Here is a 14500-nt window from a genome sequence, read left to right on the forward strand (position 1 = left end):
GAGCTTTGAGTGGACAAATGGATTTCTTCAAACTGTAAAAACATTCTTGTGCCCATCAACTGCAGATCTTCAAGTAGAACCTTTACTGCAGATCTAACATTTCAGGAGACGCTGTGGTAGCCACAGGAGGAACCTTTTGGTGATGGCAATGGATTAACAAACACATTTCAATGCACAGCTCCCACCTCGTGGCGAGATGAACACAGAGGAGTCACAAGGGTGCTGGAGACGTTGGGAGGAAAGCACCTGAAGAGCAGGCAGGGGCTTTGAGGTCACACACTGTGATACCCGATCACAGATACAGCAATGCAGCCATTGGGATAGTTTTAGCCATTGTTAGAGCACTATCATGGGGGGAAGCTTTTAATGTATACTCGTGTAAAGAGCTGGTCCAGCTTTTCAAAGAGCAGTGGAGCGCGAGCCGGCAGCTGCCCGTGCCGGAGGCTGAGCCCGGCGGGGCTGCGGCACGGCTGCGCCCTCACGCCCCTCTCTGCCAGAAGCCCGTGGTGGAGACTTTCTTCGGCTACGATGAAGAAGCTTCCTTGGAGTCAGACGGTTCCTCCATCTCATACCAAACTGACCGGACGGATCAAACCCCTTGCACGCCTGAAGATGACTTGGAAGAGGTATTACTCACAAACATTTGTGTTGCTTTGCTTGGAAACCTCGCTGCTACTTCGTAGTGGAATTCCTGCTCTGTTGTATCATTCACCTGTCACCTCTGGCCAGAAAATTAAGCATTTACGTTAGGTTTATACGGTGCCTCTGGGTTAATATCTCTGGATCTCAAGTCTTAAGTAATTTCACAAGTTTCAGCCAAGATGGAAATGTCATGCCCTGGGAATATCAGATTTCCAATGGGTTTATAGGTGGGAAGTCTAAAGGGAAGTCAGACAACACTGTGAAGGCCCATCCACACAGAGATTTACTGCAGGTTTGCGCACATGTAGCTTAGTTGAGGTCCTTCTAGTTGTCATTTTGACCTCAGCACAGTGTGCAGCCTTAAGCAATAAGGTTTGTTACTGGGAGAAGTCAGCGGTCACGTAAAGCAGCAGTCTCCAGAGGAAAGGCTGTCTCCTCACCAGTATATTGAGGTCATGACTTTTCTGGAGGCTCTGAATGCAGAGTACACAGAGGTAGCTGGTAGTACAAATACAGTGATTATTCCTGGTGCTTTGCAGGGGTTCCCTACAAATCCCTTCGTGTGTGTCAGATCACTGTACCATTCCCTGTCCCTGGCTGTAACCAGAGTCTTGTCGTAAATCAAAAACCCCTAGCAGTGACTTGCAGCCTTTTGTGTGGTGTGCTGGCTGCAGTCCTCATCTGCCATTTTGCCTGTTTCGTGGCTTGTAATGAGATCTGTTAGAAGGGAACACAAAGGATTCCTGTCTCCATCTTAAAGATGCAGCCCTGGTTACCAGGTGTGTGCTGCACTGCGGGAAATCAGGATGTATGTATAAGCCTGTTTGATTGTCATTCCTGTATTGACTTTTTCCCCCCTGTTCAGACAGTACAAAGTTATGCATGCAGCCAGCAGTACCATTTCATTGCATGTCAAATTAAATATTCCAAGCAACCTGACATGAAAGCGTTCAGTGCTGGGTGTTGCAAGGAGAGTGGAGAAGATGAAGGGCTCTTTTCATGTTGATGTCACCATTTCTACAAGCATTAACTCGTGATTACTGATTTAATAATGGAGTGAGACTGTCAGACATGGCTTACTCTCTAGGTTGGAAACCTTTTGTTGTTTCAAGAAAGTTGTATTTTCACCTTTAAATGTGATGACTTGGCCTGGTACAGGAATAAAGGCAGTTCAGTTGTTAGTGTGTTACATGCACACCAAGTTTTTATCTTTCCAAAAGGAGAGGGATTCTTTTTCTTTTCTATATTGCACTTTCTTGAAGTCAGTGTATGCAAGAGATGCTTAAAGCGAAAAGACAAACAGTCTGAGGGCACAGAGGCAAGAGCCTTAGTGCTGTCCTTCCCAAATTGCATTCGGAAAGCAAACATAATTCACTCTTACAGTGTTTTCCACTTTCACTGCAGAAAGAGAAAAAGCAACTGCTGCAGTCCATGTTCGTTTTCATTCCCAGGGCATGGCCAAGGAGGAGACCGAGCTGCGGTTTCGGCAGCTGACGATGGAGTACCAGGCGCTGCAGCGAGCGTACGCCCTGTTGCAGGAACAGGTTGGAGGAACATTGGATGCAGAACGAGAAGTTAAGGTCTAAATGGCTTATATTACATGAAAATAAAGGATTGGGATTGTATGGGGGTTTCCAGTTGTACTTGCTGAGGTTGTTCTCAAGCTGAACAGGGGTCAGCTGCTCCCCTGACACACTGCTGGGGGGCTGCAGGGCAAGGGGCCCAGGCAGGCTTGGCTGCCAAAGTGGGCTCTGGGGCATTGACCTGTGAGGTACTGGTTGGCTGGAGAACCACCATCACTATGGTTTAGTCTTTTCACCTCTCTTCAGTTAAAGAAAAATTCAGAGATATGTTTTTATAAGGAAATGCTTCAAGTTAAGCTGTGTTTTTCCCTATAAAAATCTAGGGCAGATAGCCTTAAGTACATAATGCCTGGTATTTAATGCCTTCTGGATTCTGTGAGATTACATGATTCCTCATAACATGTTTAGAAAGGCTTTTAGCTCAGATTCTTTTCCTTAATTGAATTGCAAAGTGTGCTGTGCTGTTGTGCCCATCTGCCTCACACGACCTGTGTGGCTGCAGACCCCTGGCACTGAGCCTGCCGTGTATCTCCAGTGGGCTCCGTGCTACGAGGAGCCGACAGGACTCTGCACAGGATGCAAGGGTGAATGCATGGGACAAATCCTGTTCCGAGCTGACAGCTTGAAGCTTAATAGGAGAAATGTACCAGCATTGGCTGTGTATCTGTTGTGTGGATGTGTCATCCAGGAACACTCAGGGTAGGCCAAGGTGAGGTGGTGCTGGGAGATGGCCTCTGCAGGGACACCACGCCACACACCGCCCGCTGCCGCTTCCCGAAGCAGACACACAGCAAATGACCGGATTCCTCTAGCTGAGTTCCATCTCTACAGTAGTAGATGGCTTTCCTAGCTTTCCTAGCTATATAACTAGCCTGGTTTTGTTCCACAGAACAACTCAAAGAGTGAACTGCTGAGTTCACCGCTGCCTGCTGGCACTGCCTCTCAGCCACCCAGCTTTAGCAGCTTCCCTGTCTCCCAGTGACCTCCTTGTCTGGCAGTCAGAGATCACCTCACTCTCTCTGAATGCCCCAATTGCCTTCAAACAATAGTTCCCAGAAGCATGCTCCCTGCTCTAAGTGTCAGGGATTGCACGTGCCAAAAACATTGTGATGAAATGAGAGATGGCCAATGTGAGAAGCGACTTGAATTTACTTTTTTCCGTAGTGAGACAAAAAGAGAGCAGTGCAGGTAGTGCAAATGGATTAGATCATTTGCACTGTAAATAACAAGATAAGTATCAGATAAATGGGTTTAGGAAAGAAAATGTTGTATCAAACAAGATGTAAGGACTAAAATAGCTGGTAATAATTACATTTATCCTCCAGAAAACCGGTGGGAGGTGGAGTATATTAAATAAGCATGAAGCTGCAAGTGTAGGAAACAATGACACACAGCACAGCCAGACCATAAGAGAGGGTACTACATGCATGAAGAGCAGCACAGTAATGTCACATATGTAGGGTCTGATCCGGGCTTTTTAACTGGCCAAAAATGTAAAGGAAGCAGGCGTGCCCAGACTGGCGGGACACGCCTTTCCAGCCGTTGCCATGGAGAAATGACACTTTGCGTGGCACTGGCTCTTTCAAAAGCCTTGTTCTAGGACAGGGAAGGCTGCCAACTGCAGACTGTCATGCCCAGCTGTAAGAAGCCATTTATCTTTTGCTGTCCCACTATCTACCTAATGGGATGTTGTTTGTGTTAATCTTAAGTCTCAAAATTATTACCCTCCCTTACAGATTTTTTATGGTAAATGACTAGTGCTGTTTGCTTTAGCTGCAAACTTACTCTGCCAAAGCACTCAAAAACTATCTCTTCAAAGTATTTGGTGCTTTAAGTGTTTTCTCTGCCTGTGTTAGCTTTTGCCTTTTAGGGAAAGCTTGATTCATGATTGTCTTTCTTTTTCCCTCGTATCCTACAGACACGTGAGCAGCTCCAGGCAGAAGTGCACCGCTCTCAGGCTCAGATAGCAGACCTGGAGAAGGCACTGGCAGAGCAGGGGCAGGTAATGAGTGCAGCCCGTGCCCGCTGCTCCACAGGCTGCTCCTCTTGTCGCTGTTACCCTGACTGATAAGTTATGTCCTGTCCTTTGTCAGTTTTATATATTCAGTGAACTGAGAAGTTAGTTTCAAAATAAGGTTTATTTTGCACAGTGTTCAAAAATACACAAGTGGTACTCACTGAAGTAGAAATCTAATAGTAAATACACAGAAGTATCCCTTCTCATGCAAACCAAATGTTTATCTGGAAGAGTCTTTTAATCATTGGGGTGTTTCTCTTGCTTCAGTATACTACAGACTGATAAAAGCAGATGGAAAAGTTGAGCTTAGGAAGTTATTGTGGAAAATAGTGGAACTACAGTTTAATTTGCAGTGTTTTTCTGTGCCTCTTCTCTGCATGCATGATTTAATGAAGTACTTGCATTGTGCTAAACATGGGCAGCTTCACCTACAACACTGGCCATTTCTTTTTCCAGGACATGAAGTGGATTGAGGAGAAGCAAGCGTTGTATAGAAGAAACCAAGAACTGGTAGAGAAGGTGTTTAATGTTTCTATTTCTATTACTTAAACAAGGTATATCTTGAGGAATGCAGAAAAGGCAACATTTTAATCTGTATCAAACAACTCTATTGGAAGTAATTCACCTGTAATAACAAGATCCTTATAAACCTGCCACAGAAAGTGGTTTTCCAGCATTCCCTATTGCCCCACAGGGCGTCCTGGAGCAGGGTTGTGTGAGGACAGTGGCTTTGGGGCAAAGCCCTGCATTCCCTGGACACTGGTGCTGCAGGTCCCTGCTCACTCCAGCCCCAGGGCTGGGCTCAGCCCCCGTGGCTCACGCTGGCCCCAGCAGTGCCTCCGTGTGTTCAGCACAGGGCATCTCTCCAGTGAGGCTGCAAACAGCACTGACAACGTGTTGCTTTGTTTTGCAGATAAAACAAATGGAAGCAGAGGAAGCTCGTTTAAAACATGATGTCCAGGACGTTAAGGATCAGAACGAGCTCCTGGAGTTCAGGATCTTGGAGCTTGAAGTGAGCACATGTTGCAGCCACGGTCCTGCCCACCTGCCCTGGGCACCATGGCCCGGAGAACTCACCCACCTTCACTGGAAAGAGACACAATGCCCTGAACCAGGCCAGAGGGTTTGGTACTGAGCATTGATAAAGAGAAAAACCCCAGGCACCCAGGGATCAATACTGGCATTCCTGAGAGGTTGTTCTGGCAGTCTTAGAGCTAAAGTAATTGTAAGATGCAGAAGATTGGCTCATGATGTAGATACACATTTTACTATACTCCATCTGTTCTGAAGGCCATAACAGATCATGCATGGGAAAGGATAAGGAACTTCTTTTCATTGCCAAAAATCAGTGCTGTGTTTCACCTCTTGCTAAACCTGCAGAAAAAGCATCATGTGGCCTAGAGACCACTGTGGTTGCTCCACTGAGCCGTCATTTTCTACACCATTACCTGCATAAACAGAACCTGTCAGCTCTTGCAAACTGGTTTTTAAATTCTCCAAGGAGAGATTAACAAATCAGCCACAAAAAAAGATTAAGTGCTATCCAAGTTATACTAGATATAAGTGTATAGTTTTGCTCAAATACATGATGAAGTCAAAATACTAGATAAGTAATCACGATGGGTGGCCAGAGAAGCAGCACGGTGGGAGAATCCTTATGCTGTTAATACAGACATCTGCCCTGCTTTGCAGCGAGGAGAGGGGGAGGCCTTCCCTGCCTGCCCTCAGTACCACCTCAAAAGCATGTGGTCTGGCCAGAGAAACAGCTCTTGCTCCTGGCTGTCAGTGACAAGAGGCACAGGGTGCAGGAGGAATGGCTTCTGTGCTCTCTGCACCTGCAGTAAAGCTGCTCTGCGGTGGTGGGGGTTTGCCACCATGTGTTCAGAAGCCATGGGCCTTTTTCACTCTGCATTTCCCAAGTTCTCCACGGGGAAGGTGCCACTTGTGACACACCACCATGGGTAACCCAGCAATAATTGTCATTTCAGGAGAGAGAGAGGCGATCGCCTGCCATCAACTTCCACCACGGCCCTTTCACAGAGGGGAAGAGCCCTCTCCAGGTGTACTGCGAGGCTGAAGGTGTAACAGTAAGGAGCCCTCGTTTCCTAGTCTCCTTCCCCTAAGTAAAATCAGACACCCTGTTCTGACTCCAGGTTTTCCATTTCTCTCTTGTTAGGACATAGTAGTAGCAGAGCTGATGAAAAAATTGGACATTTTAGGGGATAACGCCGTAAGTGTATGTTCCTTTAATAAATTGTGCATGCTTTGGTAAATATTTGTCCTCGTGTTGGCTTAGCAGAGCCTTCTTGGTTTGCTACTGCACAGCCTGTCCTGCTTGTGGTCAAAGCACTGGGCCACGAGCAGAGCACTTCCCGGCTCCTTTCTGGCTGGTTTCGTTCGTGGCCTCTCGATGAGTGCCGTGCAGGATCTTCTTGTCACAATATTGCTTTTCATTTTCCAATGACTTGGAATACTTTTCACTTTGGTGCTTGTTTTTTTCTGGCCACTGTTCACACATGGTTTCTTTATTTGCTTACTGTGCATTTGCTTTGCCTTTGCACCTCACGAGCTGTGTGTTTTAGCTTTGTCTGAAACCCAGGAGCCTTTGGTAGTAACCAGGATGTTACACAAAACGTTACAACAGCAGCATGAAAAGATGCAGCAAGGCATAAGGAATTTGGAAGTGTTTCTCCTTTAGCAAATGGAAGGGAATAATGACACATACAGTTATGTATGTAGAAGACATATATGCCCTTGTATGTGTTTTCCCTGTACTCTCCTCCATCAGCAGAGCCACAGAGCCCCCACAGCTGTGAGGGGCAGAGGAGAGCAGAGCCCCTCTCTAGCCCAGGGCCCTGCAGAGCCCTTGTCCACTGCAGGGCTCCTTTCTGGGACACCCCACTGCTGACACAGGGTCTGCAGAAAGGTCCCCCCATTCTCACAGCTTCTCACTGAGCTGCCCCAGCTCTCCCCTGTGCCTCTCTGCTGTTTGGAAGTGAGCAGCAAACGCTCCCAGGGCTGTGAGGGCAGCCTGGAAGTACCTCTCATCCTCCTCTCTGATTAAACTGGTCGGTCATGGTGTCTCTGCTGTCCCCAGTCTCAGATCTCTACATGCTCTGCATCACAAAATCAAGCCAGGAGGTGGTGGAGGACCAGAAACACATGAAAGCAAGTAATAATCTTCACCACTGCTGCAATTAATGATATTGACACTGGCAGAAATATCACGGAATCCTAAAATCTCTTGTGTGCAAAGAATGTAAAAAAGACACAGATAAGCTTAATCACCAACCAGCTAAGACTGACCCCACTGATGTGTAGAAAGATAATACTCATTAATCTGCTAATGCCTATGCTAATGTTGTCTTCAATGGCATTATTAATGCCAGATAGACCCAGGAAGACTGCTTTGGGACAGTGTCTCAAACAGCCACCTTGGAGACAAACAGGAACAGAGAGAGTGATAGCTTTACGTGTTTTCTGTTTCCCTTCGTTCCCTGCTGATTTACATTAATGATCTCTATAATGTTCCTTCCTCCTGATTTAATTTCTTTCCCTGTTACATCCAATAGCCAAATTCCAGGGACACAAGTGGGAGTTCCCAGTTCTCACCTCAGATAGCTTGAAGCCAACTGTTAGCAGTTGTTTTCCTTCTGCTTTCACGTGTTTAACATCACAGAGTCAGCCACCTCTGTCCCATGGCTGCCCGTGGCTGTCTGGCTCTTAGGGAGCCTGGGAAAGCAAAGCCATGTCCCACCTCTGTGCAAGTGATTCCATCCTTTCTGTGCACTTTCTCACTGTGTTTCTGTAAAGCCTCCCTGGCAGCTTCTGGATGCTTCCCCCTGAGCTGTCAGGAGTTAAATACCGCTTTGAGCAAGGCAGATGCTTGGGAGTACTTCTGGGAGCAGGGCTGAAGCAACAGTCAGAGGTGCAAAACATCCCCTGCAGCCTTCAGGTCACTGGGGAGAGGCACAGAGAAAGGGGTTGAGGAACACTGATGCCTTCCTCTTCTCCACAGGCAGGGAGTCAGGTCAGAAAATGGCTCACAAACCAGGCAAGAACCCTGTTGATGTGCTCTGTGGACGGCTTCATGTTCAGTGTAACATAACGTGGGTTTATAAATATCCTATTTATGGAAGTGACGATTTTCAGGGGTCCTCAGGAAAAATCTCCTCCCATCCCCAATGCACTTCCATTGTCCCCAGCCATCTTCCCTGTCCACGCTGAAGTTTGGGATGAAAGGCAAAATAGAGTTTCAGTATTTGCATTTCTTTAAAAAGCCACAAAACAGGGATTGAACAGTGAGCACCTTAACTAATGTTTTTGAAAAGCACAGCTTGGCTGCATGAGATAAGGGCTGTGTACTAACCTGCTGTGCATGGCATGAGCTCCAGGGCTTAAGACTGCATCTCTTCTTTCAGTGGCACACCATGCTAAGCTTGATATTGTCTTGTGTAACTGTGTTTATTTCCTGTTGGGTAAATATAGATCCACCGTGGTAAATGGGAGCACTTTAGAGGAATTAACTGTACGTGTGATAAGAATTTGGAGTGAACAGTTAACATTGTTTTTATACAACAGTGGTACATCACAGCAGTAATTTTCTTTGCCTTAGTTTATTGTTCCTCAAACATATTTAATTTCATATTTATGGCCCAAGTGGTGAATTAGTAACAAAACACTGGGATTTGTTGTAATTGTATTCTGCTTTTGGTGCAGAACCTGACCAATGAAGAGCAAGTAGTTGTCATACAAGCAAGGACAGTCCTCACGTTGGCTGAAAAGGTAATAACAACTGCATCACTTGTCGGTAAACCCATCTCCTGAAAGCATCTGACCCTCTCAGAATAGCTGACTTGGAGGCCTGGGTGATGTAAATGATGGCTGCACCACAAAGTGCCCTGGTTCCCTGTGTGGAATTGCACTGACACTGGCTTTTGCCAAAGTAAAGGAAACAATACAAACAGACATTGCTTAAAGTGTAGCTTAATTAGCAAAATGGTGTGAGAGGGTAAATGGCTGGGCTTTGGAATAATGCTTTTTCCATCACCAATATATAGAAAAGCAAAACATTAATAATGTAGCTAATTTGTTGTCTTTTATGTAGTGAATTTCAGTCAGTACTCCCCGTGTGTGCCCACAGCTCTAAGGCAGTGAGAGCTGAGCACACAGGGGTGCTGCCTCTGTGCTGCCTCTGCCAGGCCTAACACCCACTCTCTGTTGTGTGCACAGTGGCTCCAGCAGATTGAGGTGACGGAGTCTGCGCTGCAGCAGAAGATGCTGGACCTGGAGAATGAGAAGGTGCCAGAGGCCAAGGGAGGGAAGGTGCAGGAGAGGGGCTGGGGCATGGCCTTTGCACTGACTGTCTCTGCCTTGTGTCCCCAGGAGCTGTTCAGCAAGCAAAAGGGCTACCTGGATGATGAGCTTGACTTCAGGAAACAGTCCTTGGACCAAGCTCACAAGGTGAGGAGAGCCAATCTTGACTGAATTCCACCACCTTGATTAACTGACCTTCTGTAATACGTGTTGTCTGTTCTCTACAGCAAAGCTCTGTGCTTTGCACAGTCCTGTTTGTGGAGTGACCCAGGGACTGGGTAGGCTGGCTGTTAAGTGCTGTGTGCTCTGTGCTAACCACAAGGCCCTGGTGGACAGAGTCCCTTGTGTTAGGATGGTCCTTGGTTAGGACCTGAAGATTAACTTACTAAACACAAGTTTAAATTTAGCAGAGGTTTCAGCAAAATGACTGATAGGAAAATGATGTTTTCAGTAACTTCTCTTTTCCTCCTAAAACAGAGATTTTAGCCAAGACATTTCTGTAGATCTTGCATTACAGCCTCTGTAACCAAAACAGCTGGGGATGCTATGTGACTCTGTAGCTTTGAAAAGAAACTGCTTTCAGGTCAAGTTCATCATTAGCTGATCCTAACCCATTTCAATCATCTCTTCAATCGTCAGCTCTCGTTTCCTTCACTTAGAGAAAAGCCCAATACATACTTGACATATGAAAGACATAAATGCACACATTTGCATATTGATGTCTCTCGTTCTTTCAATTCCATTTACATCTTAAGCACAGTTACACTTTCTGAGAAGCAATGAGTATTTATGCCTCTTTTTTTGGATACCTACAATCTATTTGTATCTCAGACCATTTGGGGGAGCTTTTACTCAGTGCATTTTATGTCCTGTAAGGCTGATTTGCAAGACTGACTTTGCCAAATGCTGAGCTATGTCTGGAACCAGTATCTATGCACAGTGGAAACCCTGGAAACCACACGAGGCTCCGCTTACCTATGGTCTCAGCTCTAATGCCAGATTATCTCCTGCTCTCCTGCAGCCTTGAGTTGTTCTGAGAACCAGTTTTGTACAGCCACAGGCTGAGCCCCTAGGATTCTTCTTCCAAGATAAAGCCTGGAGAGGTGATCCTCTGGGTCACAGGCAAATTCTGAAACAGATACATAAATCTGAGCATGTGGAAACTTGCAGCAGAGTAGGAAGAATTACCTGGCATTGCCTGATAGTCCTGGCAGTGTCAGTGTCGCAGGACGGTTCGGCCTGGGGCTGCAGCCCCGATGCCAGCGATAGTCAGCGTCCCCGTGGCTCACAGACAGCCTCTCCTCTCCCTGAGCTGCATCTGAGTTTGTCAAAGGCTCAACAACGAGCTATTCCTTGGCTGTGCTGCTTGCCGAGAGGGCACAAGCAGAAGGCAGGTGTTACAGCCCACGCAGCAGTAGCTGAGGGTTATTTACACCTCCCTGTGCTCTTTGGCTGCACCACACGAGTGTCCCCAGGCAAAGCCTGGAAATCCAACTGGTAAAAGCTCTTTTGATTTCTATAATTTGCTTCACTTCCATGTTTCCTTTGTGCCCCTTGAAGATGAGGAGCTGCTAATCTTGCCCCAGCTCACTGTAGCTAACGAGATTAGCGGCTGTAACCACTAAGCGTGTTGCGTGGTTTTCACTCCCTGTGGTTGCTGGCAGGGCGTTTTGCTTGGAGGGGCATTTGACTCACAGACACTCCTGACTCTGCTGCTGCTCCAGAGACCATGAATTTCCCCACGGTCTTCTTTCTTCACAAGCCAATATAATCAGAGAGGGATAACAGAGGTTTAGGGCCCAACAGAAATCCATGTTTCAAATAACAGCGTTTTGCTGAAAGTGTTACAGTTGCAAGGATATTGGTGTTATTTTACAAGTGAAAGCAGAACCTTCTTCTGAGATCTGATCTGATCTCCCCTTAAGATACCGTGATTTAGGGCTTTCAGTTGTCATCAGTGTCTGTAACTGCTGCCGTGACGTTCTTATTCTAGTAAGTGCGTGTGTTCTTCTGCCCTACCTCAGCTAAGACACAGTAAGAAAACACCACCAGCAGCCTCAGGTGGAAAAAAATGTCTGTTTTGAATTAATTATCACAGCAGACATCAGTGGCATTTTCTAACAGCCCGCCTGGAGCAGTCCCCTTCTGAAGCCACAGGGAGCTCTGCAAGACACCACCAGCTTTGGAGAGGGTGTGCAAAGGTGGCACCATTTGCTGCTTTGTCTCTTGCTCTCTATCAGACTTGCTGGGAACGATTTCAGCTTGCTTCTGGCTTCCATGCAGGGATAACATTTATCTTGGGCTCTGGCAAGGTCACCTGCTCAGGGAGGGTCCCAGGCTCAGTGACCCTGGAGAAACATTGCCAGTCCATTTCATACACACTTCTAGATCTCCATAACGTGGAGGGTCACTTTCTGATGCAGTGAAGTAAAGGCTCTGCAGCCTGAGACTTGCAGGAACAGAGCCCAGCTGCCAGATCTGGTTTTGTTGAGCATAAAGCCTGTTGGAGTCATTCCTTTCTGGCGGGAGTATGTCCCAGTGCTGCCGTGTCCCCTGCTGCTGCGAACAGGCTGGCTGGGAAAGGTGAACTGACAGTCTGAGCACTGCATTTGAAAAGTATCTGTAACTCACAACATGAGTCTTAGGAACCTTCCCAGTTTCCCTTCTCCTTTCTTGTCCCTCCTGCCCTCTTCTCCCTTTCCTTTCCTTTCTTTTTGCCTTTCTCCCCACCCTGGGGCCATTTCCCCATTTCCAGGAAGATGAAGTTGACACCTGTATGTTTTCTGGGAGGCAGCCTGGGCTGGTCCCAGGGCCCATCCCAGTTCCAGTGCTGCTCAGAGCCCCACAGCCTGAAGGATTTTGCCCCTGGTCTGAGCTCAGCACGCAGCCCCCCGCCGCTCCCGTGGCCTCACCGCGGGAGGATTTGCACTCACAGAATCCTCATCGGACCAGAGACAAGGTCAAGCTGACAGCCTCATGTTGTTTTTGATTAGCAAATTCTGGAATTAGAAGCCATGCTCTATGATGCCCTGCAGCAAGAAGCTGGAGCCAAAATTTCCGACCTTCTTTCAGAAGAGGAGAAGGAGAAGCTGAAGAGCGCGGTGGAGCAGTGGAAGCGGCAGGTGATGAGTGAGCTGCGGGAGAGGGACGCCCAGATCCTGCGGGAGAGGATGGAGCTCATCCAGCACGCACAGCAGGTGGGGGCCGGGCACTGCTCCTGGGCGGCGGGGGGAGAGGCACGGACTGCTGAGCACCAGCCTCTCCTCACAGAGCTGCTCCAGAAGGGGCTGGTCCTGGCACCAGACCCGGATTTGCCTCGGATAATCCTACAGAGAGGGCATTTCGATTTCCACGAGGTTGTCACACATTGTGACAGTAATGGAGGGCTCAGCTGTAGCTTAAAACCCAGGTTCTTTTTTTCTGTTAGAAGCACAGCACATACAGTTTATATCTCCAAAACTAATGCATCTTCTGGGGACACCTGCACCTGCTCGGTTAATAAATCAATATTCTTTTATTTGAAATCTGACAGAGAATTAAAGAGCTAGAAGAAAGAATTGAAGGCCAAAAAAGACAGATAAAAGAGTTAGAGGAAAAGGTAAGGTAATGCAGCTGAAACACTCATTGTGTGTGCACATGACCATGTATTCCTTTCACCTTGGCTAAGAAAACAAGCTCATAAAAAGTTTGTGTTTGTTAGTGCAGCCAGCTAACGTGAGAGGGCTCCAGGAAACCATTCTGCATTTGCACTAGTCCCTCTGAAAAGGAAAGGTTACCAGGTTAACTCAGTCTTTCCTTCTCTTATGCTTCAGTAAAGTCTGAAACAGAGGCCCTGGCAGGGATGGGGGGATCCATCTGCCCTGGGCAGGGAGTGACAAGAGAGCTGCTGGACACAGAGGGATGAGGTGGGGGGTGCTCTAGGGAAGGAGACAGGGATCTGTTCTCCCTCTCACCCATCTCTATCACTGGCACGTGCAGCTGTACTGACCTGCCTGCCCCAGAGGATGAGGAGGCTCCTCTCCTCTCCTCTCCCCTCCCCTCTCCTCCCCTCCCCTCCCCTCCTCTCCTCTCCCCTCCTCTCCTCGCCTGCAGCCACAGCACTCAGTGTCACTGTGGTTAACATCATGGACCTTTCTCCGGTCAAGCCATAACTTGAATTTTACCCTAAAATTACACTCATCTGAAACCATCTATTCTCATAAAATTGCCATGGGACAACTTGCTCAGGAGCAGGGGCTGAGCTGGGCTTTCACCTGAAACTAAACCCAAACCTTAGCAGTGTTGGTTTGGGGTTTTTCTGAGGTACCAGAAGAATTCAGCTATCTTTTTTCCTCCCCGGTCTCCCTGAGCCCTGGGCTGTGACTGGGATGGGCTCTGCTGGGGCAGGAGGTGACTCTCATCAGTCTGAGGGACATGGGGGCTGTGGCTGAGCCAAGCTGAGCTCTCAGGTCACACCTCACACTTTATATTTCTTTTCGACCGAGCGTTTTGTTGCAGTCTGTCTGTAACCACAGCTTATTTCTCAGCTAAACACACTGTAAACTCTTGTTCTCTTTCTTCTCTTCCATTTTCTCCTCTCTTCCCTCCCCTTTTCAGTTTTTATTTTTGTTTTTATTTTTCTCTTTAGCTTTCATTCTTTGGTCATAGTCCTCCAGGCCACATGCAAAAGGTAAGCCCTCAGCCACCTCTGGTCTCCCCTCGTCTTGTAAAGCAGCAGAGCCTTCTCCTCGCTGCTCAGGCTGCTCTGGCACTGCTGGGGGAGGTCTCCTGGCACCCCCTGTAACCTGAAAATGGAAATCTCAGAAGCCTTTAATAAAATGTGAAACCCGGGCACCAGAGGGCAGGAAACTTGTCAATTTCCTTCTTCTGAGGGAAGTTCAAGGAAAGAGAAAACACAGCAGGCTCAGAAGCAAGGAAGCTGCTAGCAAGCCAGGGTAAAGGC

General features: G+C 47.5%; 1 protein-coding gene across 18 annotated transcripts in view; it reads left to right on the forward strand.

The window, feature by feature from the left end:
• Positions 1 to 14205, forward strand: part of JAKMIP3 (Janus kinase and microtubule interacting protein 3) — a 30759-nt gene extending 16554 nt beyond the window's left edge. For 4 of the 18 annotated variants that reach the window (XM_062001025.1, XM_062001027.1, XM_062001034.1 and 1 more), the window contains 13 exons: positions 498 to 626; positions 2094 to 2222; positions 4144 to 4227; positions 4699 to 4761; positions 5156 to 5254; positions 6231 to 6329; positions 6419 to 6478; positions 8962 to 9027; positions 9475 to 9543; positions 9628 to 9705; positions 12552 to 12755; positions 13091 to 13156; positions 14155 to 14205. In XM_062001025.1, coding sequence (XP_061857009.1) covers positions 498 to 626; positions 2094 to 2222; positions 4144 to 4227; positions 4699 to 4761; positions 5156 to 5254; positions 6231 to 6329; positions 6419 to 6478; positions 8962 to 9027; positions 9475 to 9543; positions 9628 to 9705; positions 12552 to 12755; positions 13091 to 13156; positions 14155 to 14205 — 1197 coding nt within the window. Of the gene's footprint in view, positions 1 to 497; positions 627 to 2093; positions 2223 to 4143; positions 4228 to 4698; positions 4762 to 5155; positions 5255 to 6230; positions 6330 to 6418; positions 6479 to 8961; positions 9028 to 9402; positions 9544 to 9627; positions 9706 to 12551; positions 12756 to 13090; positions 13157 to 14154 lie in introns of all 18 variants that reach the window. The other 14 variants (XM_062001026.1, XM_062001030.1, XM_062001035.1 and 11 more) reach the window with 10 other exon arrangements.
• Positions 14206 to 14500: the final 295 nt, after the last annotated feature.

Source organism: Colius striatus, chromosome 8, assembly GCF_028858725.1.
Source record: "Colius striatus isolate bColStr4 chromosome 8, bColStr4.1.hap1, whole genome shotgun sequence".
Taxonomy (NCBI): domain Eukaryota; kingdom Metazoa; phylum Chordata; class Aves; order Coliiformes; family Coliidae; genus Colius; species Colius striatus.